Source organism: Pangasianodon hypophthalmus, chromosome 11 (genome assembly GCF_027358585.1).
Source record: "Pangasianodon hypophthalmus isolate fPanHyp1 chromosome 11, fPanHyp1.pri, whole genome shotgun sequence".
Lineage (NCBI taxonomy): Eukaryota > Metazoa > Chordata > Actinopteri > Siluriformes > Pangasiidae > Pangasianodon > Pangasianodon hypophthalmus.
The window spans coordinates 6424520-6449016 of NC_069720.1; the positions used below are offsets into that span (position 1 = coordinate 6424520).

The window sequence follows — 24497 nt, forward strand, 5'->3', positions numbered from 1 at the left end:
CTCTTAATCAGAAACATGGTTTCTGGACAGAATCCAGTCAAGGACAGAATCTAATGGATAAAATTATGAACACTTAGTGAGTAATAAGCGTAGCAGATGAGTTCTTGGTCAGCTTATCCTTCAAACCATCATCAACAGGAGAGTGCATCGAGTTAACCAAGACCTGATCATTATTTTATTGATGTGACAAATCAAAATAGTGCCAAACGAAATAAAAGCATCGCACACATTACAAGTTCATGACCTCGATTTAGTATCTAGTGGCTTCATTAAATTGTGTGTATGAAATAATTATCAGTGTGTGATATGAAAAAAGCAAACTAATATGACGTGCTGGATCAAATGCTACTTTATTAGCTGTTAAATAATAAGGCTGGAAGCCATTTTGTTTAATCACAGCAAATTTGGTTTAATTTATGTGATAATTACAATTAGATAAAGTGCAAATTTACCTGTGGAAATACTGATGTAACTCTGAGTACAGCCCTCTAGAACATACTTAGAATTTAAGTCCTTTTTGATTTTATTATACCCTATATGGCTAAAAGTTTATAGACACGTGACCATTGCGCTCATACAGTATGTGCTTGTAGAATAAAGCTCATTCCAGATTTATTCCCTCTTTGCTGTTATAATAAGCTCCACTCTTCTGGGCTTTCCACTAGATTTTGGCTGTTGGGATTTGCTCATTCACCCAAAACAGCATTAGCTATATTAGTAATTAGCGGAAGTCAGGGATCTGTGCAGGACACTCGAGTTGTTCTACTCCAGACTTAGCAAACCATGTCTTCATGGAGCTGGCTTTGTGCACAGGGGCATTGTCATGCTGGAACAAGTTTGGGCCTCTTAATTCCAGTGAAGGGAAATTATAAAGCTACAGAATACAAAGACTTTCTATACAGCTGTGTCCTTAAAGCTTTGTGGCAACAGTTTGTGGAAGAACCACATACAGATGTGATTGCCAGGGTCCATAAACGTTTATACATAGTGGTTCTAGGTTTCTAACCAGCTTGTGGCAGCCATACATGCCATATGTGATAAATTTTTCAGGACAAGCTAGTTTTTAGCATGTCTCACCCTTCAGGTCTGTAGTCGGGGATGGCTCGGTCCATGGGCAGGCGGTCACTGAGGTAGCCGTTGTAACCGTAGTACTGAAACATCTTGAGGGCGACGCGGCGACTCTCGGAGTTCAGATCCTGACCCCAGTGGCTGAAGAGCGAGGAGTCTGAGAATGATCGGTCCTCCTGATTACTGTCTGATTTCAGCGGAGTTTCTGTCAGGGTCAGAAAAGGTCACACACACACACATTAACATCTTCTGCAACTATTGCTTAGATGATCAGTGCTCGTGCCAAACCAAATGAAACCCACAGAAATGCAAGGTGACATTATTCTATTCATTTTTAGCACACTTAATCTGTCTTATCTCTACTTCAAGCCCTGATTTGTTCAATTCTGATCGGACAAAAATTTAAAATAAATGTGTGTGCAATGAGAATAATTTTTTTGGAGCATTTTGGAACTGACTTCAGTGTGACTCAATGACATTTATTCACATTATATACAGTATTATTTGTGCTAAGAAAATTAAACAATGTTTTTTTTTTAATGAAAATATAATTTAACTACTTACGAGCTAACTGATTCAAACAGGTTTACTAATCGCCAGCCGTCATTACATAATAATCTGTGTATGTTCTTTTATGAATCAATATCCATTTTGAAATAAACAAATGTAAAACTAAAAGTGTGAATCATTTTCGGTGTGTGGAATCGACTCCAAAGCCTTGGGGTTGACTCTTAGTTTTCAAAGCCTGGAATCAGTGAATCGACTCGTTGCGGGATTGACTTCATGACCATTTTGAAATAGAGAAACAAACAAAAAAACAGACAACGAAAAACAAGTTTTTTCTTTGTTCCATTTTATTTCCACAAAAACAAACACAGCTTTATTATTATTATTTCAGATGAAGCAAGCATTCAAATCCTGAGTTCGCAGCTTTTTCCATTCTGAAGAGTAAAATGGGAAATACGAAAAACGAAAATTGTTCCATCCACACACGCGAAGGTCACCAGCAGGGGGAGATGCAAGGATTTGAACAGGCCAAGATATGAGGAAAATCACTAAACGGCATCGGAAAGATGGCATCACTGAAGCTGTATCCGTAACCGACGGTCTTTTTCCGAGTATCATCAAATGTAATACCCCTTTTCACAGATTCTACATCATTTTAATCCAAGTGCAAATATGTATCTGAGGAAGTGAAGTAGCCAGAGAAATCTCCACACACAGAGTAGGATTTAAACGTGTAAGAACGAGAAATGTGCAGTTTGCGTTCCCGGCATTTCAGAAATGTGCTGTAATTAAATCAATGCCATTGTCGTGTTGTGTAGAAATGTCATGTAGTTAATTAGTTAGGCTCCTCTAAAGCACTGCTGAAGAAATCTAAGGCTGAAGGCGGTTATACATCCTGAGAGACAGAGAGAGAGAGAGAGAGAGAGAGAGAGAGGGAGAGAGAGAGGCATTGTGGGAGGTCAGTGTGCTGTAACAAACATTCAGCATACAGTAGGATGGAGAAAAACAGAAAGCCGGGATGAGCTGTAATTAAATCAGTGTCACTGTGGGCTTGTGTAGCGGCGCACATTTATTACGCTTGTTACACGCCGTACGGGACGTGTGTGTGTGTGTGTGTGTGTGAGGGAGGTGAAAATAAGAGCCAGCGGTGGAGAAAGTGCGAGTTTTCAGCATGCAGGTGAGACGGGAGGAGCTCGGGCTGAAACAAAGACACTTCTGTTCCAGCGCCTCGGAGTGAATGTTGAACCCTGACCAGCACCGAGACACACTCATACGCTGGTACAATGTCTGCTTCAAGCCATCAAGTGAGCCTGTATACTGTTTACACAACATGTCATTTCAGCGTCTAGACCCTCTCGCTGGTGCAAAAGTATCCCCCCCCCCCTGGAGCTGCAGTTTCAGCAAAAAAGCGACAACGTGGTATTTATGATTTTCTATGCAAATTAGGTATGATGTATGATTCCTCGGATCGACCCTATGGCGCGTATGGTCCGACGTTTCTTCACTTCCCCGCTCGTAACTTCAGTTCGTACCGGCATTTATGGTTTGATGCATGAAAAACTGGAAGAAAAGCTCATAACATTAGACCGCTCTTTAATTGTTTATAGAGATGTTACAGAGAAAAATAAGCTTGGAAGGAAGTAGCAGGGATCATTGGTGTGTCTGCATAGCTATTGCCAATGAAGCTAGTATGAAGCCGAGCACATAGCATGTAAATCAATTTTAATGCTTTTTAAACAGAAGTGGTGTGTATAGTTTGCGTAGTGAGCTGTATACTATACAATCTGGCTAATAATCAAATGTCACAGTGTAGGGTGATACATGCTATAAACCTTAAAGCAGTTAACAGTGTTCGATGAATCTGTAATCTGTAAAAAAAAAAAAAAAAAAAAAAAAGTGCTGTAATTAAATCATTATGTCCTTATGTCCTATTTAGAAATGCTGTTAAACCCATTTAACACACTCCAGAAAAAAAGAGATGTGCCTTGCCTGCAAAAATAGCACAGCAAATTAAAGACGTAAATATCAGGGAGTGGTGCTGAGCAAACTGAAGCCGTGTACACACAGCCGGTCTCTGTAGAGTCGCTGCTCTCACAGGAAATGGAAAGAAAAACAAGACGAGAACCTGCATCGTCTCTTAAGTCAAAGCCTGGGTTCAGAGTCAGATTTATAACAGAGGAGTTTAGGGTTTGAGGTAACGTTGGTGTTTCTCAGGAACACGACAAGCTGCGTTTCTGTCTTATTACCTTAATAAGAGAAAAACAGAGGCTGGTGAAAGAATGATTCCTTAAAGATGCTATAATGTAATGAAAACAGCAACTTGTTTTACAGATGTATAAATGGATAAAAAGTATAATGTGTCATACTTTAATGAATAAAAAGTCAACGATTCTGTGAGAGTCTGTGATTCAGTCTGTGATACGGTGAGATTCAGGCTGTGATTCAGTCCGTGATTCAGTGAGATTCAGTCTGTGATTCAGTCTGAGATTCGATGAGATTCAGTCTGTGATTCAATTAGATTCAGTCTGTGATTCAGTCTGTGATTCAGTGAGATTCAGGCTGTGATTCAGTGAGATTCAGGCTGTGATTCAGTGACATTCAGTCTGTGATTCTATGAGATTCAGTCTGCGATTCAGTCTGTGATTCAGTGAGACTCAGTCTGTGATTCTACGAGATTCAGTCTGCGATTCAGTCTGTGATTCAGTGAGATTCAGTCTGTGATTCAGTCTGTGATTCAGTGAGATTCAGTCTGTGATTCTACGAGATTCAGTCTGCGATTCAGTCTGTGATTCAGTGAGACTCAGTCTGTGATTCTACGAGATTCAGTCTGCGATTCAGTCTGTGATTCAGTGACATTCAGTCTGTGATTCAGTCTGTGATTCAGTGAGATTCAGTCTGTGATTCTATGAGATTCAGTCTGCAATTCAGTCTGTGATTCAGTGAGATTCAGTCTGTGATTCACTGAGATTCATTCTGTGATTCAGTGAGATACAGTCTGTGATTCAGTGACATTCAGTCTGTGATTCTATGAGATTCAGTCTGCAATTCAGTCTGTGATTCAGTGAGATAGTCTGTGATTCAGTCTGTGATTCAGTGAGATACAGTCTGTGATTCACTGAGATTCATTCTGTGATTCAGTGAGATACAGTCTGTGATTCAGTCTGTGATTCAGTGACATTCAGTCTGTGATTCAGTCTGTGATTCAGTGACATTCAGTCTGTGATTCAGTCTGTGATTCAGTGAGATTCAGTCTGTGATCCAGTCTCAGATCCACCACAGGAACCTTTCCGCAAACTGCAGTCGTGCCTTCAACTAAGGAACTTTAGTCCATCACAAGAACCTTTTCAGGAACTTTAGTCATGTTTCCACCAGAGAAAAAACAGAACAGATTTAAGTTCCTGCTTGTCTACGTGTCTAAGTTCTCTAAGCTAATGTCCCAGCATGTCTACAAAATATCTATAACAATCTAATAAGATATTATTAAACTTTGTTTTATATCTGAGGTGGTGCAGCACAAGTGATAAAGCAAACCTTTCCATCCTTTTCCTTCTGAAGGAGTGTGTTCTGTGCTCACTTCTAGCAGCTCACAGCAAAAAGGCCTGAAGTGTGAAACTGCATTTTGTCTGCATGCAGATGATTTAAAAGTCGAATGCTAATGCTAACACCATATTAGCGCAACAACATAAAAGCAATAAACAGCTTCACGCTGCCTCATCCAGATTTGCTGCTGGCGCAGTTTTTTCTGCATGCTGAAATATTATACAGTGTCAGTTGCCCAGATGTGTCACTGACTATTTTTTTACAGTTTGGTGGAAATGCAAAGCAGGAATTCGGGGGATTTGTTCAGGAACTGTGTAGTTCTTGGTCAGAAAGTTCCTGAACCTCAGTGAACACTAGCATCAATGCTGAAAAGTGGAAAACACAGGAAAAAAGTGAGGACTAGTATAAAGAGTAATGCTGAACATATTTTATACTACAGCGCTGAACATTTATGGAAGGAGTCTCCAGTGTCAACACTTTGAAATCATCTGAGTTAAAGCTGTAGCTATAAGTTTTTTGACTTAGCGGTTTCTCAGGAACATGACAAGCTGCGTTTTTTTTTCTACAACTACAAGAGAGTGAGGAAAAACGGAGGATGGTGAGGAAGTGATGCTCTACAACATTAAATGTAACTATAAATGGATAAAAAGTATGGGATGTTGCTCATTAATGTAAAAAAAATATTGTAGCTGTTGGCAGATCGCTGTCGTATAAGAAGAGTAAAACACTTCAGGATACTAAAAGGACATGATATAATGAATGGTGGCAAAATCACTGACAATCAAATTCACTCTAAGCCTAACTCTCAGTGTGTGTGTGTGTGTGTGTGTGTGTGTCCATTAAAGCTGAAAAGGTCACAGCTGCAGTCCTGCCGTGTCGACACATGGGTTTAAGAACAGCTATAAACCGTATAAAGCCCATTAACAGAGAGATCAGCGAGCTCACACCCTCCACTTCCATGACACCACATAAAACTGTTCACATTTCTCTACAAAAGTTGCCATGACAACCGAACACTCCCCTGTCAGGATGAGAGAGGTGGTGCGATAGCCAGAGACTACAGCGGGAAAACAGAACGCTGAGGCAGCGTGCACAAAGAAATAAATAAATAAATACAACTAATTTAACTCATAATGTAAAAGCATTTCCTACAGATATACTGTTAATTGTAATTGTTAAGGTTCAGATTCTCTCTCTCTCTCTCTCTCTCACACACACACACACACACACACACACACACACACACACTGAGTGGCACTAGCAAACACAGGTGATCATGTAGTCGAGACAAACACAGTAGATGCTGAGGAAGCTGATGATTTGTGCACTTGAGCTGAGTGAAAAGATCATATCAGTATCGTGATAAATGATATCATGACACTCTTCTGAGATCTTGTCAGTATCATCAAACATTTTTTTTATTTATTTTTTGAAAGTAAATTACGAAAAGTTATCTTTTTTTTTTTTTTTTTTTACTGATTTTCAGTTTTTTTAATGCATTTTTTTCTCCCTTTCAGTGTTCATTTTTTGTAAATTAATTGATTATATTAATGTGTCATGATTTATAATAACAAAATAGTCCATAATACTGATACTTTTTCAGGACATACTGAACTTTTTCAGGAACTTTAGTCATGTTTCCACCACGAGAACATTTCAGAAACTTTAGTCCACTGCAGGAACCTTTTCAGGAAATTTAGTCATGTTTCCACCACAAGAACATTTCAGAAACTTTAGTCCACTGCAGGAACCTTTTCAGGAAATTTAGTCATGTTTCCACCACAAGAACATTTCAGAAACTTTAGTCCACTGCAGGAACCTTTTCAGGAAATTTAGTCATGTTTCCACCACAAGAACATTTCAGAAACTTTACGTCCACCACAGGAAACTTTTCATGAACTTTAGTCATTTTTCTACCACAACAACATTTGAGGAACTTTAGTCCACCACAGGAAACTTTCCAGGAACTTTAGTCCACCACAGAAACCTTTTCAGAAAATTTAGTTCACCACAGGAACCTTGTCAGGAACTTTAATCGTGTTTTGACCACAATAAACTTTTCAGGAACTTTAGTTGTGTTTCCACCACAGGAACCTTTTCAGGAACTTTAGTCATGTTTCCACCGCAAGAACCTTAGGAACCTTAGAGAGAATGACAATTTTTGTCATAGTGCCCATCGAGTAGATCTAATGTACCTTTAATAAGCCTCTATCACCTGGATATAGAGATAAAAATCCAGTAAAGCTTTATAACTACGCTACATGCTCCTTTCTAGGAAAGGATACGTACATAAAGGGACAATAGGTGTACTCTTAACAGTACCCTTTTCTTTCTGAGAGTGTAAGTGCATAAAACGCTGGTGTTAAAATATTTCAGAAATGCATTCAGTATGAATTATCCTGGTCTCTTATTCATCACACACGCTTTTCATTCTCACTCTAGCACTGCTTAAATCAAAGTAATGGCCGAAAAAATACTAAGAGAACATGATTATATTAATGTGTCAAGCTTTATATAACACAATGGGCCATAATACTGATATTTTCAACATGTGGTAAATAATGTCGTTCAATTTAAAATGTCACTTTTCCCCTTTATAATGTTTCCCATGTGCAAATAGTGAAGCCCATTAAGAGATTTTTATTCTTTTTTCTCCCGTCTGGGAACGGCCGCTTGTAAACTGCTCAATATTTAGTCCATATCCATATAATCCTCTGTGGAGTCTGGCGACAAGCTGAGAAAATTCCAAGCTGTGTGTGCTCGTGTGTGTGTGTTTCTCTTACTGTTAGCACTGTGCTGATATTTATTCAGAGAGCACTAGCAGCTCCACAGTGGGGCGTGTGTGTGTGTGTGTGTGTGTGTGAGAGAGAGAGAGAGAGATGGGGGTGTTCAGGAAGGTGTAGGCTGGCTGTGTGGGAGTTTCCGAGTCTGCGCCAGTTTTCGACAGGCAGCAGGACTGAGTGGCCAAGAATGATCCAAATGTCCCCGTGTGGTGCTAAATCACCTCCCACGTGATCATATTAATAGCGTGAGCAAAGCAGAAAGTGTAAAAACAAAATCATAATGGGATGACGAGTGGAAAGTCGGTTTGTCTCTCACTTGTTTCTCCTTTTTTTCCCTTATAGTTTGACTTGTGCATTTTGTTCGACAGTCAGTAGTCAGGGGACCAGTTCTCTTGATTTTATATTAATGTAACTGGAGCTGCATGAACACCGCATGTTCTTTATTTAGGCTATTCCAGTCCTCGTGGTCATAATTCATAGCATCGGTCAAATCACAAGCAGGCAATATTAATCAAGGGATATCATTCATCTTCATTCATCTTCAAGTGAGCGCTTTATTCTCTTCAGTGTGGCCGTGGATCTAGAGAATATCCTGGGAACACTGGGTACGAGGTGGGAAAAATTGCCCCAAGTGGGACGCCAGTCCATCGCAGGGCATCGTTCACACACTCATTCACATACTCTTCCACATCTGGGGCAATTTAGCGTGGCTAGTCCACCTACTTGCATATTTGTAAACAGTGGGAGAAAAACTGGAGAAAATGGTGGACCCCAATACAGACACAGGGAGAACTCCACACAGCTTAAGATCTTAGGATCAAATCCAGAACCCTGGACAGGATTATGGGTGGGTGGTGTGACAAAAATATCATATCATGATACTTAAGGACATTACTATGATACACGATATGTATCACAATATAGACCCATGAGCCAAAACATTATGACCATACAAAGATGTTTTTAAGATGTTCCTGTTTAAGTAGTTATTGTACTGTATTTTGCTGTTTGCACATGTTTGCATGTGCACTTTATGTAGTAATGTGTAGTCTCATGTAGTTCTGTGTCGTTTTATGTAGCACCATGGTCCTGGAGGAACGTTGTTTGGTTTCACTGTGTACTGTACTAGCTGTATATGGTTGAAACGGCATTAAAGCCACTTGACTTGAATCGACTTGAAATGAAGTGAATAATGTTGATTATATTGTAACAGCGGCACATGTCAAGGTCTGGGATATATTAGATGGTAAGTAAACAGGTGGTTCTCATAGTCGACGTGTTGGATACGGGAGAAATGGGCAGGCGTGAAGACCTGAGCGACTTTGACAAGAGCCGGATCATTATGGCCAGGCAACTTGGTCACAGCGTCTCTGAAAATCTCAGAAAAAAATCTCAGAAAATGTTAATGACCTTTACGGGAGGAATGCGTCACAACACACAGTGCACCACACCCTGCTGTGTATTCAGCTGCTTAGCCGCAGACTGGAGCTTGAAGCAATGGACCTGGGCCTGGACCTTAGAGCAATGGAAGAAGTGATGGTACCAGGATGCAAGCCGGCGGAGGGAGTGTGATACTCTGGGCAATGTTCTGCTGGGAAAACTTGAGTCCAGGCATTCAAGTGAAAGTCAGTTTGACACGTGCCACCTACCTAAACATCACTGCGGACCAGGTACGCCCCTTCATGGCAATGGTATTCCCTGACAGCAGTGGCCTCTTTCAGCAGGATAATGCGCTCTGCCACAACGCACACATTGTTTGGGAATGGTTTGACGAACAGGCCAAAATTTCATTAAAATGAAACACGCCACAATAAGAGCCACGACCCAAGGAGACTTGTTACAGTGGATTTTAAGTCTGTGATGATAAATGTTAGAAACACTGGACAATAAATAACTACTGGCTTTATTTTTGTGGAAAAGTTGGAATGGCACTAAATAAAAGATGGGTGATGGAATCTTCTTTTAATAGATGATCGATGTTTCTCAACAGCAAGAACGTGACAAAATGTTCAAACGCACAAGAACATGAGAACAGAGAATTAAAACAAATGAATTAAAACAGAGTTACAATTCACCTGGGATTATGGGTCTTTTTGACAAGTCAGAGGCTGAAACGTCCACCATATCTGGGTATTTCTCAGAACCTGAATTCTGCTCTGTTGTATCTGGCAATGAAACATTGGTCAAGAACAAATAATCTTTTGAGAAACTTTGGCTGTGGGACTGGGCAGTGAAGTGTCACAAGCAGCTCAAATTCTTATGAGTTTCTGCCTCCAAAACTGCAGTGAAGACAAACAGCCTCCTCATCGCCAGAGTTCCACAGAGTTACTGCAAGCCAGGCTAGTTAGTTAGTCGATAATAGTTAAGACTGGTGCAAGAGTTTTTATGGTTACAGTGTGCATGTCGTGAGTCGCTTTTTTTCCATATCAGTCTAGAAAAGTGCTCTGGCCAGAGCTTTTTGTGTTAAAAAAAAAAAAGTGTGTAAAATCAAACTGGTTACTGAAAAACATAACAATGCAGATTCATAGTGGTGTACACACTCACACACACATCTTCCTGACATTGTTCTCCATTAGCACACATCCGAGACAGAAATGGTGGAAGAGGAGGAGACACCGGATGGCTGGAGTATAGACACACAAAAATACACGGCTTCCAGAGAAGGGAAATGGTGTTAACACAGGTTTTCAAAAAAGAATTATGGCTGTGATTATTTTTAGTTCTTGTGGTCCTTTCGAGTATTAGTATAAAGTGAAAGCAGAGGTGGACAAATCAGTAGCCTGGACAAGCTGATTTTGTGTTCAGACTCTTTTTTTATTCATAGTTGTCCAGTGGAAGTTGTCCTCTGGTAGTTTTAAGAACCAGAAAAAAAACAAAAGTTTTCATTTTGGCATGTAGCTGTGTTTAACCCTCAATAAACTGTTTTCATTTTGATTAATTAGCTTGTAATAGAACCAAGCAAAATAAACAGCAGCACAATGCTGTCATATAATTATGATGTCATAATAAACGGGAAGAAAATGGCCCAACTGCCAAGCGACTCTGCCTAGAGGAAGCAACAAGGGGCCAAGGGTAACTCTCAACAAGATGCTCCCACCACCATGCTTCACTGTGGGAATAGTATTCTCAGGCAGCGTTAGGTTTTTAGGGGAGGTGAATACTTACGCAAGCCACTGTTACTCTTCTGCTAGCACAACATGGAGTCACCTCATGGTTAAACATATCGAGAGAAAATAAAAATGCCAGTTATAATCAAATAATATTTTTTATGTGTAATATGAAGATAGAACACTACATCTTATGGTTAAAACTGGCTTTTTTGCTGAGGTCACAAACATGATGTTCTACCTTTGACACTTTGTTAAAATAATGATGAATGATGATCATAACTCATTCGTTACTCGTAGTCTATATTAATGCACTTAACTAGCTAGCTTCTCATATGTTGTTACATTACGTTTGCTGCCACTCTTTAACCTAGCCTATAAGTAGCATTTTGGCAGTGAAAACATGGGACTGGGAAGCACACTGGAGCTTTTTACTTGGCCAGTGTTTTACATAATAAATTTATGATTTAAATTTACCGAACTTGTGTCATTTGAGGAACTTCTTCAGTTCTGATGATGACAGAAGTCTTGAATGAGCAGCAAAAACATCTGAACTACAGCACAATTGTACTACCCGAGTTTACTACTAGACCATATTAAAGTCCAAAAAACAACAAAATCGTGAGTTCCCCAAACACAAAAGCACTCCAGTTTTCTGAGTTTGTACCACATGTGAGAAAAACTTTTTCTGAAATTTCTGAAAAAAAACAAAGAGGTCAAAATAGATTATTTTTGTTCACAGACACAGTCATGTCATCCACATCAGTCAGATTACATGAAGTTTTTTTTTTTTTTTTGCTTTCTCCTGACTCTTGTGTTAGAGAGCCGTGTTTGAAAGCTGAACAGTTTTCTTTAGTTTCATAAACAATGCAATTTCTCCTGCGGCATTTCTGCTTTCTGTGGAAATGAAGGAACAAGTGAAAACACTTCAGACGGACTGTGCAGGAAGGTTATGCTCACAACAGACTCGAGTGTCAGTGGCTCACAGCTAACTAACTCTCTTTCTCACACGGATTGAGCCAAAACTGAAGCTATTAGAGAAGAGTTGCTTATTGCAAAGAGTTGCTTTGTGAGTATTTGAAAACCTGGTCATTGATTGGCCTTACAGTAAGTGTTACTAAACATACCTTTTACATATAATAGTCACTGGCGAGTTTTTAGCAATACAGACTTGACTCACTTGTCACATTCATGTATTTAGTTTCGTATATTTAACTTGTTTAGTAATTGGAAATTTAATCGTTATTACATAATATTGAATGCTTGTTTAGGAGCATTTGACTTTCCTACAATAGGCCTCATTTATGAAGCTGGATACGAATGGATTTATTCGTAAATCATTCATACGAGCGTTTACACAAGAAATTTGGTATTCATGAAATCCTGTGAATTCTGAAAAACGTTCGTATCCTACTTGCGCTCCTGAGGGTGTGTAAATTTACGCACAAGAAGACTAACTAATGTAAACCTCAACCTGATCGACTTCAGATCCTATATTATGCATGGATTACTGCACTTTTATATATGGAATATACAGTCGTTAAATTTGATATTGTTATTACATGTCACGTATTCCCCCTCATGCCGAGCGCTGAATGCTGCGGCTCTCAGTGTGCATCGCAGTTCTCAGCTCTACGGCGCCTACTTCTCTGTTGTCATGTTTGTTTACGTTAACGTGCATTTTGTTTTGGTTCACGTCTTGTTTCCGCCCATGTTTTGTCATTGGTAATCTCCCTAGTGTGTGATGATTACTTTCACCTGTTTTCAGTTTCCCCCTTGATTAGGTTTTGTCTTTAAACCCCCGTGTTTCTTTGTTCGTTGCGAAGTAACGTTTAGTGTCCATTACCTGAACTGTGTGTTGATATTCTGGTTTTGATCTCGGCTTGCTATCTGGTTTTTTGCATGCTTTGGATTTAGCCCTGATGTGGTTGTTTACAGATCACCTGACCTTTTGCCTGTTCCTGATTACGAGTTTTGCTTCATGTTTTGGATTTGTTTGACAATTATCTAATAAAAATCTAAGCTGCATGGCATTACATTTACAGCGTTTAGCAGATGGCCTTATCCAGAGTGACTTACAGAAGTGCTTTGGAGTCTCTATCAAAAACACATCCTCATGCTAGTTCACTAGATCAGGAATATTTTGTAAAAAAAAATCAGTTGTTTTATATTACTGACATTAATTAAAGAATATGAAAAATAAAGAAATCGAGCCAACACAAAACCATAAATTAAGGTAAATAAAAATAGTCATTCAGTTATGACAAAAGAAATGGTGCTGTATGAATGAAGGATTATTATTATTATTGTTGTTATATATTATAAAATGGGTGTCACTACATGCAAATGAGCTTTGCAATTTTCCATTGATCAACATATGCACGCAAGTATAAAGAAAATCAGCGTTTCTGAACTTTTGTAAATCCAGTGGAAACTTCTTGTATGGTTTGGTTTACGCTAAGATTTACACACAACTTTACTAAAAGATTGATAAATAATTGTTTCTCCCCCTTTTTCTTCTTCAGACTTACTGTGTTTCAGGAGTGTGTGAGGTCATGTGGTAACATCTATGCTCACTGGTCACCATAATTTATGTTAAATATATTATTAATTGTCCCTATAATCCATATATGAAAAGCAACAATAATTTTTTTAATTCATGATACATTGCCAATAAGTAAGGAATAAAACTCTATCATGCTGTTGTAGGAAAAAATTAACAATGGGTTGGCGTGAAGAAGCAAAGTCACCCTGAAGTTGATTATTTTCTAATAACAGCACGTCTTTAAGTTTGCCAACAACAATTTGCCAACAATTACAATTTTTATCAGTTTATAGTTACATTTATGTAGTGGAACATTCACGAAACAAGTAAGTTCCTGTTCTCACTTACGTTATAGCAGCTACAACCAGTTGTTCCCTCACCAGCTTGACTTTTTTCACTCTCTTGATGTAAAAAATACCAAAAATGCAGAGAAACTGTAAACTCCCCTGTGCGGAAGACTTTCCTGTGTCAAAAAACTCACTGTTACAAAGCGCTGACACTAGAGACTCCTTCCATAAATGTTAAACAAACATCTCCTTACAGACAAGTTCACCATATCAATGATTATACACATATTTTTTTTCAGCCGTTTATGTGGAGCATCCGCCGTACAAGTCTGTGTGTAACTTGCTACTATAGAAACAACAGCATACATCCGTGCTATAAATGATATTTTTAGTTCAGCTTATTGGATGATAATATATACAGTAACATTTTTTTTCAGGAGTTGTTAGTCTTGTATGGCTCCTGAGGTCTTCAAACCTGCTCTGTCTACACACACAGTGATCGATAACTTTTTTTTTTAATCTGATGAGCGTGAAGGGGTGGATGTGCTCTTAATCGTGCCCGTAGGTTTAATTTATTACATCCTGCAACCCTGCACTCATCCATCATGTTTAATGTGTGTGCCGAGGCCAGCAAAACTAACCCAATATGCATCAGTGGATGGCAGTGAGCCTAAACACCCTGAAGTGGACACAACACTGTTAATCTAATGAGCTGGAAAAAAAAAGCCTTCATGGAATAAGCTGAAAACTTTCAGTGTTGATTATTCTGAAAAGACGCAAGAACGTTTCATTATTTTTATTCATTTATAAAAAGACGTCTGTCTCAATTTGTGCAAATTGTTCAAAGAAAAATCCGACAATAACTTGAGTTTCAGCTGAACCACAGCCTAAAGCTACTGTGGAGATAATTATCTCCGTCCAACTCGTACGCTTCTGCTCTTCCTGTGGATTTTATATTTATATTACGTTTCTCATTTGGTAATGGAGCTTTTGCTCACCTCGCTCAAATTAGATCAAAATATCCAAAGCCGGTTAGGGAGCGAGTGCTGTTAAAACCTTCATTCCTACCTATTATCGAAAAAAAAAAAAAAAAAACTGTGAATAAAGAGATCTCTGGGTCTGTGCTGTAGCAGCTGAATCTTTGTGTGGGAAATAATCACATTCCACTGTATCATGGGATAATATAAGTGAAGGAAAGCAAGAATAGGAGAGGAGGATGTGTGTTTGGAGTCTTGCTGCAGTAGAAGCGCGTACCTCTATCCTATCCAATTATATCCACCAGCGAAGGTAGATATTAGATTATAGTGAAGGATTAAAACAGACAAACACAGCTCTGACTGGAGGTTTCTGAAAAGGCTACTTACACTGAGAGAAAATTATAACTGACACATGAAAGCATAGGTCTAATCATCTTGCATAAACAAAAGACATTTTCACAATAGATGACATGTAATATCATACATATTCATACATATTCAGTGATGCTTTTCTAAAACATTAACAAAGTGGCAGCAAAACAGTGACACTTATTTAAAACATTAACCCAATGGCAGCAAAACAGTGACACTTTTATAACTTTTAAAAAATGGCAGCAAATCAATGACAATTGTTTAAAAAGTCAACAAAATGGCAGCAAAACAGCAATGCTTTTTTTTCTCCAAACATTAACAGAATGGCAGCAAAACAGTAACAGTTTCTTAAAGTAACAAACAAAATGGCAGCAAAACAGCATCCCTTCTTAAAAATGTTAGCAAATTGGCAGCAAAACAGTGACACTTTTTTTTTAATGTAAAAATGGAAGCAAAACGGCGACACTTCCTCAAAAAGTCAACAAAATGGCAGCAGAACAGCAATTTTTTCCCCCAAACATTAACAATTTGGCAACAATATGGCAAAAGCATTAACCCAATGGCAGCAAAACAGTGACACTTTTATAACTTTAACAAAATGGCAGCAACTTAATGACAATTGTTTAAAAAGTCAACAAAATGGCAGCAAAACAGAGACGCTTTTTAAAAATAATAATGAAATGGCAACAAAACAGTTTCTTAAAATGCCAAACAAAATGGCAGCAATCAGCATCACTTTTTAAAAATGTTAACAAAATGGCAGCAAAACAGTGACATGTCTTTAAAATGCTAATAAAAAGGCAGCATAACAGTGACACTTCTTTGAAATGCTAGAAAAATGGCAGGCCCTTGCATTTTTGTTCATCAGCTCACATTTTACAAGTAGTCCTATCAAAAAGCAAGTTGGAAAAAGTTAAAATTTTCAGAAAAGCGCTCGGTGACATCAATTGCAAAAAAAACGCTTCTTGCAGCACTACACACTTCTGTCCGTTAACAGGAACTACACGTGACAAACAAGCTTTTTAAATGAAGAAACTAGACACACTCAGAATGGACTGTTTTATTCTTCTTACACCACAGCGATCTGCCAACAATTATAATTACTTTTTATTAATTTTATAATAACATTTAACGTTGTGCAACGTACGTCAAACTCTTTTCACTTAGGTTATAGCAGCTATAAACAGTCGTCCCCTCACTGGTTCTTTTTTTCTCTCTTAATAAGACCAGCTTCTCATGTTACTGAGAAAACCGCAAAGCATAAAGTCCTCTGTCCTGAAGGTGTCCTGTGGCAGAAGATTTACTGACTGTTACACAGCGCTGACACATAAATGCTAAATAAATATCTCCTTACAGAAAACTTTACCACATCACCAGTTATACACTGTTCTTTGTTAAATAACAAAATATCTTTTATCTGTTATTTTACATCACGTGGCGCGTCCTGTGTACAAATCACTGTGAATGAGCTGTTACTATGGTAACCATAACATATTAGAACTAGCTGCACTACTGTCAGAGCTCCTGCTATAGAAAATGAATCAATACCTTCAGAATTGAGAATTCAACAGTGTTGTAGTACAAAGAAGTGCATCACAATACTGATAATACACAGAAATATTGCCCAGCCCTTACTGAAGTGAAAGGAATGCTACTTCCTTTAAAGATCATTAATCTAAGCTACCAAACCTGACCAGAAATTGCATGAAATAAGGATCTGAGTAGATTCTGATAAATTCATCTCTCTTTCAAACTTCACTGGTAAACTATGCAAAGAGCTCAGGCTCTGTTTCATCCACCGAACCACTGGCTCATATATCAGATCGCCCAAATGAATGTGAGCTCCATGACCGGGAACGAGGCCTCTCATCACGGCACGGTTATTTCAGCCACCGCCGGCGTTCATAAATAATGCACAAGCCGAGACCATTACTGCCTCCAGCACAACGAGCTGCTGGGAATCTGCTACAGGTCACTCAAATCTCGTCGCCGTCATATTGATGAAATGAGTTTCTCACTGAGAAATAAATCACTTCGAAATGAAGAGCATCACACACGAGCTTGAGCGAGGTTGATCTTGAAGAGAAGCTGCTACGTAAAGTTCAAAGTGCTGTGCTCTCTTAGCTGAGAAGAGAGCTTTAAAGATATCTTGTGTCACTTCTAGCTGGTTCACCTCGATGTCACAATAAATCACCTCAATCCTTCAGGTCACTTTCAAACCTTCTTGAATTTTCCTCCATCACTAAAATAAACCTGTAAAATAAAACTCTTATCTTTTTTTTAACTGTTATCTGAAATCATAGCCATCTAATAAGCTGCACTGTTACTGCACTGGCTCATGAGAACACTGCAAGGAACATCACAGTGGCGGTGGATGTCCATGTGACGAGACTCAGAAGAACTTTTATGGAGAAGAAACCTGTTGCCTTTAGTGATGAGTGATGAATCAAAAACATATTTCATTACAACATTACGATTACAATATTGTTACGCAAAACAACAGAGCAATAGCTTGTTTTGTCACTCAACATTTTCCAGCGATGTCATACTTAACATCATATTAACAAGAAATCCAATATAGAAGTAGTGGAGACATTGGGGCAAACATTGGGACTCAAAAGTCCCAGAATGCAATGGAGGTATACGACGCTGAGTTAAGGCAGAAATTCGGCTCGGCTAGTTAGCAATGTTACTGATGGTGGTATTAGCATGAAAGTTTTAGAGCTTTAGAAGCTGATCTGCTTGAGAAGAGTGTACAGATTAACTGACTAAAGCACCGCCGCATCACTCTCAAGAATACTATTACACCAAGGAAAAAAAAAAAGTGAAATGTAATACACAAACGGTATTGTTTTTTCATTAGTGACATTAGTGACACCCCAAAGTGTTTTATTCCTTATGTATCAAACAAGAGATTACGGGGACATGCCTGCCCTTGAAGCTGCTTGTTCTGATCAGCATGAAAACACTGAAATGCCATCATGCTGTGAACAAACAGAAGCAGTGGGGCTTTACTGCAGCTCAGCTGCTTCAGGTGTTACCGCACATGATTCATACAAATACTCATCACTCCACTGCTGAAATATTTATGAGTGGATAAGAGCTCGCCAGAGTATGATAAAATGGCCTCCCGTCACTGTAGCGAGGCTTTCTTCGATCTTGCTCTGCAATGTATGACTCGTACAGAGAGTGAGCTGATTCGAGTGTGGAATTGTCACATAGAAACGAATAGAACTGTATTGTTTCCTGAGTAGTGCAACAAAAAAGCGAATGATCTATCTAAACGGTGCTGACGTTGAAACTGGATGGCATTCTCTCTCTCTGCTGTCAATCAAAGTGACACCAGCCAATCGTGTGCATCTGTGAGCTCCTGTATGTGGAAGAGGGCAGATAGCGCTTTTCTCCTGACTGTGTTACGCTGCTCTGTGACACAGCGTGAGCAGCAGTTCAAAAAGATGTAGTTGGCTGGCTTGTAAGTGTCTCAGAGAAAACATATTACCCTTCACCCTCTTCTGTCATATGATGGGAGAAAAAAAAAAACAGAACAGTATAATCACTTTTGCAAACACTCTCTTCTGAGAGGTGTGTATTCATTCCCGATGTTGCCGAAATCCAGTCACAATTTAATCGCAGTTCTAAATCAATGCTCCTGACTGTTTATCATATAAATAATGGCTTACGCTCAGGCTGTGCTGTCGCCTTCACTATCGCATTCCCCGATAACAAAAGAAAAATATGGATTTTAATTTTCTGTAGAGACAGAACTTTGGAGGAATGAGATCAGCAGAGTTAAAGCCTGACAATCCTGACACTCCAGGGCATTAACGTTCACCTGTAGAAAGTAGGCTAATAATGAGTTTGCCTTTTTTTAAAATTTATTTGCTTTAGTTATGACTCAGTTAACCACCAAAACTTCAGTATTAAATGAGGAAGTATCAGAAAACAACCCCAAACCTTGACTAAGGTCCTATTTTCTCCTGGTCACTAGTGCTTACTTATCTGAGGACAGCACAGACACTGTGTTTATGCTAATCGAAGACTATGCTGAGAACCAATACACACGCACAGGGTTTTGTTTTTGTCCTTGATCAAACACTGATAAGAGTTTCATTCATTTGTCTTCAGTAAGTGTTTTTTCCTGGTCATTGGATCCGGAGTCTATCTCAGGACCACTTGGCGTGAGGCAGGAATACACCCTGGATGTGACGCCAATGCATCTCAAAGCATCATGTACACACACGTTCTGCCCTAGGCGCAGTTTAAAAATCAGCCATCCACCTACTGACATGTTACTACAAGCTTTCTAATTTTTTTTAAGATAAAGAGAGAGACAGAGACATACCCAGGATTCATTTGAATACTTTCTTATACGTTTCTTATGTTAATACTTTATTTTGTCAATTACTTATTTGTAATTTCTATTCATTATAGTCATTGGAAGAGGAAACAATCACTAGATGATAATAAAAATAAACGTGTTGCAGTCCTGTTTGATGCTCACTCAGCTCTTTGTGCATGAGTCTCAGCACTGATCTGGAAGAATCACTGGATGATCGTTTAAGACTGCACGTTGAGTAAGACGGGATTTGGAGCAAAAGCCCTTAAGGAAACACAAATAAAGAAATCTTGTGTAAACGTGACCGATGGAGAGGAGAAGAGAACTGGCAGGACAAGCTCTCGTTGTGAATCCGCAGGCAAGCAATTACAAAAATCTGCTGGCCTCGGGTGAAGTAAGGAGACGTTTCAACCCCCGAGCTGTGGTGATACGCTAACGTCTATCACGCTGCCTTCTCCGTGTCATACACACACCTACAGCACAGCACCTCAATCAAACCAGCTGAGAGACTACTGTACACAGAGAGAGACACCGAGAGACAGAGACACTGACAGAAAGACAGACACAAAGAAAGAAAGAGACAAAGAAAGGTATAAACAAAGAGAGAAAGAGAACACAGAGAAAGAGAGAGCGAGAGACCAAAGAAACAGAAAAAGACAAAGAGACAGAAAACAAGAAAGAGACATAAAAAGAGACATAGTGAGAGGCAGACAAATAAAAAAAGCAAGACATAAGGAGACAAAGTGAGACAGAGAAAGAGAGACAAAAAGAGAGATAGAGAGACACAGACAAAAAGAGGGACCAAGAGAGACAGTCACAAAACGACAGAGGGATATAAAAAGAGAGTCCAAGAGAGAAACACACAAAAAGAGAGACACGCGCACACACACACACATACAGACAGAGAGACACAGAGTTTAAAAGAGAGACAGAGACAGAAACTGATCAAGATAGACAGAGAGAGAGAGAGAGAGCGAGAGAGAGAGAGAGGTGACGTCTCGGTCTAGTTGTGATGGTTTCACAGAGTGCTGTTTTCTTGCACAGCTCTACATCATGTCTCCATTAAAGACACATGAAGAAGCTCATTTGCGTATTTGCATAAATGGTGTAAAGTAAGAACATGAAACAATATTTAAAGGAGGAATCTGCATTTGCTGAACAACTTCAGCTCTCAGACAGACTCTTGGAATAGTGGAGCTGAAACGAAAGCCTACCACACGTCTGTGTAATTACGTTTCGACTACAACGCTGATTAAACGCAGTGAGATGTGTCGAAAAATGTTCACAATGCTATATGAATGTCAAATATGAGTGTGTGAATGTGCAGCAAATCACTGATATGAAAGCACAGTGATTACGAATCTGCCTTTTGGGAAATGTCAGTATTAAAACTTAGAAAGGTTCTGCAAATTTATTCCCTGCCCTTCAGTCATACTCATCTACACACAATGGCACTGTGAATTATTGAATCTTAATACAAACACACAAAGTATCCTGAAGTACTGCATGTATCTACACTTACATAAGATGCTCTGATACAGATATGAGCAGTGTTAAGAAAGCTTTGTGTATAACTGAGTGTATATGACCTCCTGCTCTCTGCATCTCTCTGCATCGCCATTATAAAGTCTATTTTTATCCTGTGGCTCTGTGTGTTGAACGCTGCAGTGAATATCTGATGCCCCGCACAGGTGAAGTCAGAGAGAGGGCCGAGTGTGGGCTGCGTGATGAAAGCGAAACTCCACACAGACCCCCGGCACAGAACCACTTCTGACCGCAGTGGGCTGCAGCTCTCAATCTACGTTCCACTAAAAATTTCTCAATCGATAAAGCAGATCTGGCAACTGAGTTCGCTTCGCAGGCCGCTTTAAAAAACCTAGAGCAAGTTCTAGTTCTGAGATATTCTTGGGCCGTCTTGCATGCACGGTATCTTTAAGATCTACCTACACATTGTCGATTATGTTAAGGTCACTGAACACCATTGTGGGGGCCATTATAAATGCTTCAGCATGCATTTCTTGAAGTAGTTCATGATGGATTTGGTGTGTTCAGTGTGTTTTGGATCACTGCCTCTTGTAAAAGTTTCTTGACTGACTGTGTCACAATTGCCTCCAGAATTTACTCGTATTTACAGGAATTCATTCTTCAATCTACCTGTGCAATGTTTCCTGTGCCACTGGCTGCCACACAACCCCAAAGCATACCAGATCCACCACCATGCTTAACAGCTGGCAAGGTGTTCTTTTCATAAAATCTTCAAATCTCCAATCTCCATACCTTTGATGACTGTGGAGGGTTCCATTTTTACTTAATCAGTCCACAGAAATTATTTCCACAATGCCTCTGGTTTATCTAAATATTGTTTTCCATACTTCAGACATTCACTTTTGAGTTGAGGTTGCAAGTAAAGTTTCCTTCTGATGACTCTTCCCTGCAGATCATGTTTGTGTAAGCAGTGTAGACCACTCCTGTGTCAGCTAAACCTTCCTACAGTTCCTTAGTGTCATATTTATTTTGTCTTTCTGCCCAGCATTCCAGATCTTGCCTTCCCCTTAACTGCCATTTCTTAATGATGTTTCGTACAGTGGAAATCATGAGCTGGAAGTACTTGACCTGAGTAACAGGTCCTAATGAGTCAATTTCAGCCTAAGGAGTTAATTAGGTTCTGAGACTTTACAACTAGTAGGGTTTTTCTAACTTTTGCACATACCACAATTACAATTTTGTTCTTTTTTTTTTTTAAGTTCATCAAATATGAAGTAACTGTGCAATAACATTGGAGGATTTTATGAAAATAGTTTGTGCAGTCATTGTGTTTCCTTCTTTTCACCTCAAAAATTAATGAAATGTGTCATTTGGCTGGGGTGCCCAAACTTATGCATGCAACTATGTAGCACGTACAGTTTGTTAGTAAACCAGATATTGTGATATATATGTATTAAGTATAAATGTGTAAATGTGTTATGTATTGACATATATTTTTGTCATTTTGCCCAACCCTCTTAAGGAACAAAAGAAAAAACAAAAGATCATGGGCTACAGCTCTCAGTAACATCCTCCATGATGGAGAAGAAAATCCATTTCTGAATAAATAAAACAGGCAGAAGCTGAAGCAGGTCACATGGGTCTATGGCCTTTGGTGTCACAAATACGAAAATATAGTCGTGTAAAATTCTAACGAAGGCTTGTTTGGTTGCAATGCTCAGGCGGTGGTGTGAAATACAAACAGCCATTTTACAAATTTTACAGATTTTTCACATTTACACCCAACAAGTGTGCCTTTGATCGTGATCATTGTAAACAATATTTAGAATCACCACTTAAAATACATTACTACTGAAATCTGTAGCATGATAAAGGAAAAAAAAAGACTGAAAAAAATAATAATAATAAAAGACTGGCGATGGAATGACTCTTTATAGGAGTTATAACATAAGTAATAACAGGAAGTTGTTTTGTGGATATTCCACAACAATAAATGTAACAACAAATGGATAAAAAGTACATCATGTCATTCTGTACTAAATCAAATTGTAATAGCTGGGAGGATCCTCTGTGTTAGAAGAAGAATAAAACACCGCAGGACGTGCGGTTTTTTTATAGAAAAAAAATCAACTCTGCTACATCATACGACCCTGTCGTTGATCGTTTTTTTCTACAGCAGCACATCCTGTCTTGTTGTATTCCTGAGTTTACGGCGATCGTGCAGGCCAAAGCACCTCAATCAGAACGTTTCTGATAGCACTTGGTTATGAATAACAGACTCAAAACAAATTGCTGTGCTGAAACTGAGAAGCAAGAGCTCGAGGCTTATCATCACACTGCAGATGTCACCTGTGTGTGTGTAGAGTTCACTACTGCCTTGGGCCAGAGAGAGGGAGAGAGAGAGAGAGAGAGAGAAAAGAACAGAGGGAGAGAGAGAGACAGAGAGAGAGGAACAGAGAGAGGGACAGAGAGATAAAGAGACAGGGAAGGAGGAAAAGAGATAGAGAGAGAAGGAGAGAGATGGAGAGAAAGAAAGAGAGAGATAGACAAAGAAAAGAGACAGAGAGAGAAAGACAAAAAGAGAGACAGAGAAATAGAGATAGAGTGACAGCAGGAAAGCCAGAGAGAGAGACAGAGAAGGAGAAAAAGAGACAGAAAGAGAAGGACAGAGAGAGAGAGACAGAGTGAGACAAAGAACAGAGAGAGAGAGAGAGAGAGAGAGAGAAAGAAAGACTTGAATTGTAAGGTCTCTTTATTAACAAAGATTAAAAATAGTACTTAAATAAAATGTGCAAAGTTAAATAAGGAGACAAACAAAATGAAACAAAAACTAAAACAAAAAGAAAAATAAACAAAAACCTTTGGAAAACAAACTGTTTCCATTTAGATCTCAAACTTCTAACTGCAGAAGGTCATCATAATCAACGTCACAAATGCACCTCTTCATTCCACAATTACATTTAAAAGTTTCTATGTCCCCAACCAGCTGATAATAAACATATTCTACTTTTACACGCAATTTTATTAATCCCTTGTAAACTGGAACAACTTCAGTTGGCTGTTTTCCAGTCAATTTCCCCTTTCTTGACAGCCATATTGCCAGTTTTGCCTCTCCAAATAATAAACTCAATAGGACATGAACATCCTTCCTACTCTTCATGTACGTATTATAGATCGCCAGTCCTTTTTTCAATAGGTTTGTACAAGGTCCTCCAGCTACCTTCAGGGGAAACATCTTGTCCGAACACCTCCTGCCATTCTGGCTCTTTAATACTTCCAACTGATTGCTGATATAGCACCTTCACACAAAAAGTATAGAGCACTTTCTTATGGGTATCATTAAATGGTCCCAACTGAGGTGTTTTTGAGGTCTGGTGGGAAAAAGGATGAAATTTCTGTTAAGAGTCTCTGTGCTAGACAAACTGACCTCAGACAGGTTTTCTGCAGGTATCCATCCGTCTGCGTTCATTACACGTCCAGCCTTAGTGAT

The 24497-nt window shown here is 39.0% G+C and overlaps 1 protein-coding gene across 1 annotated transcript in view; it reads right to left on the reverse strand.

The window, feature by feature from the left end:
* Positions 1–24497, reverse strand: part of galnt18b (UDP-N-acetyl-alpha-D-galactosamine:polypeptide N-acetylgalactosaminyltransferase 18b) — a 104237-nt gene that overhangs the window by 44256 nt on the left and 35484 nt on the right. The window contains exon 2 of the mRNA XM_026930872.3: positions 1078–1273. Within this exon, the coding sequence (XP_026786673.1) occupies positions 1078–1273 (196 nt within the window). The remainder of the gene's footprint in view (positions 1–1077; positions 1274–24497) is intronic.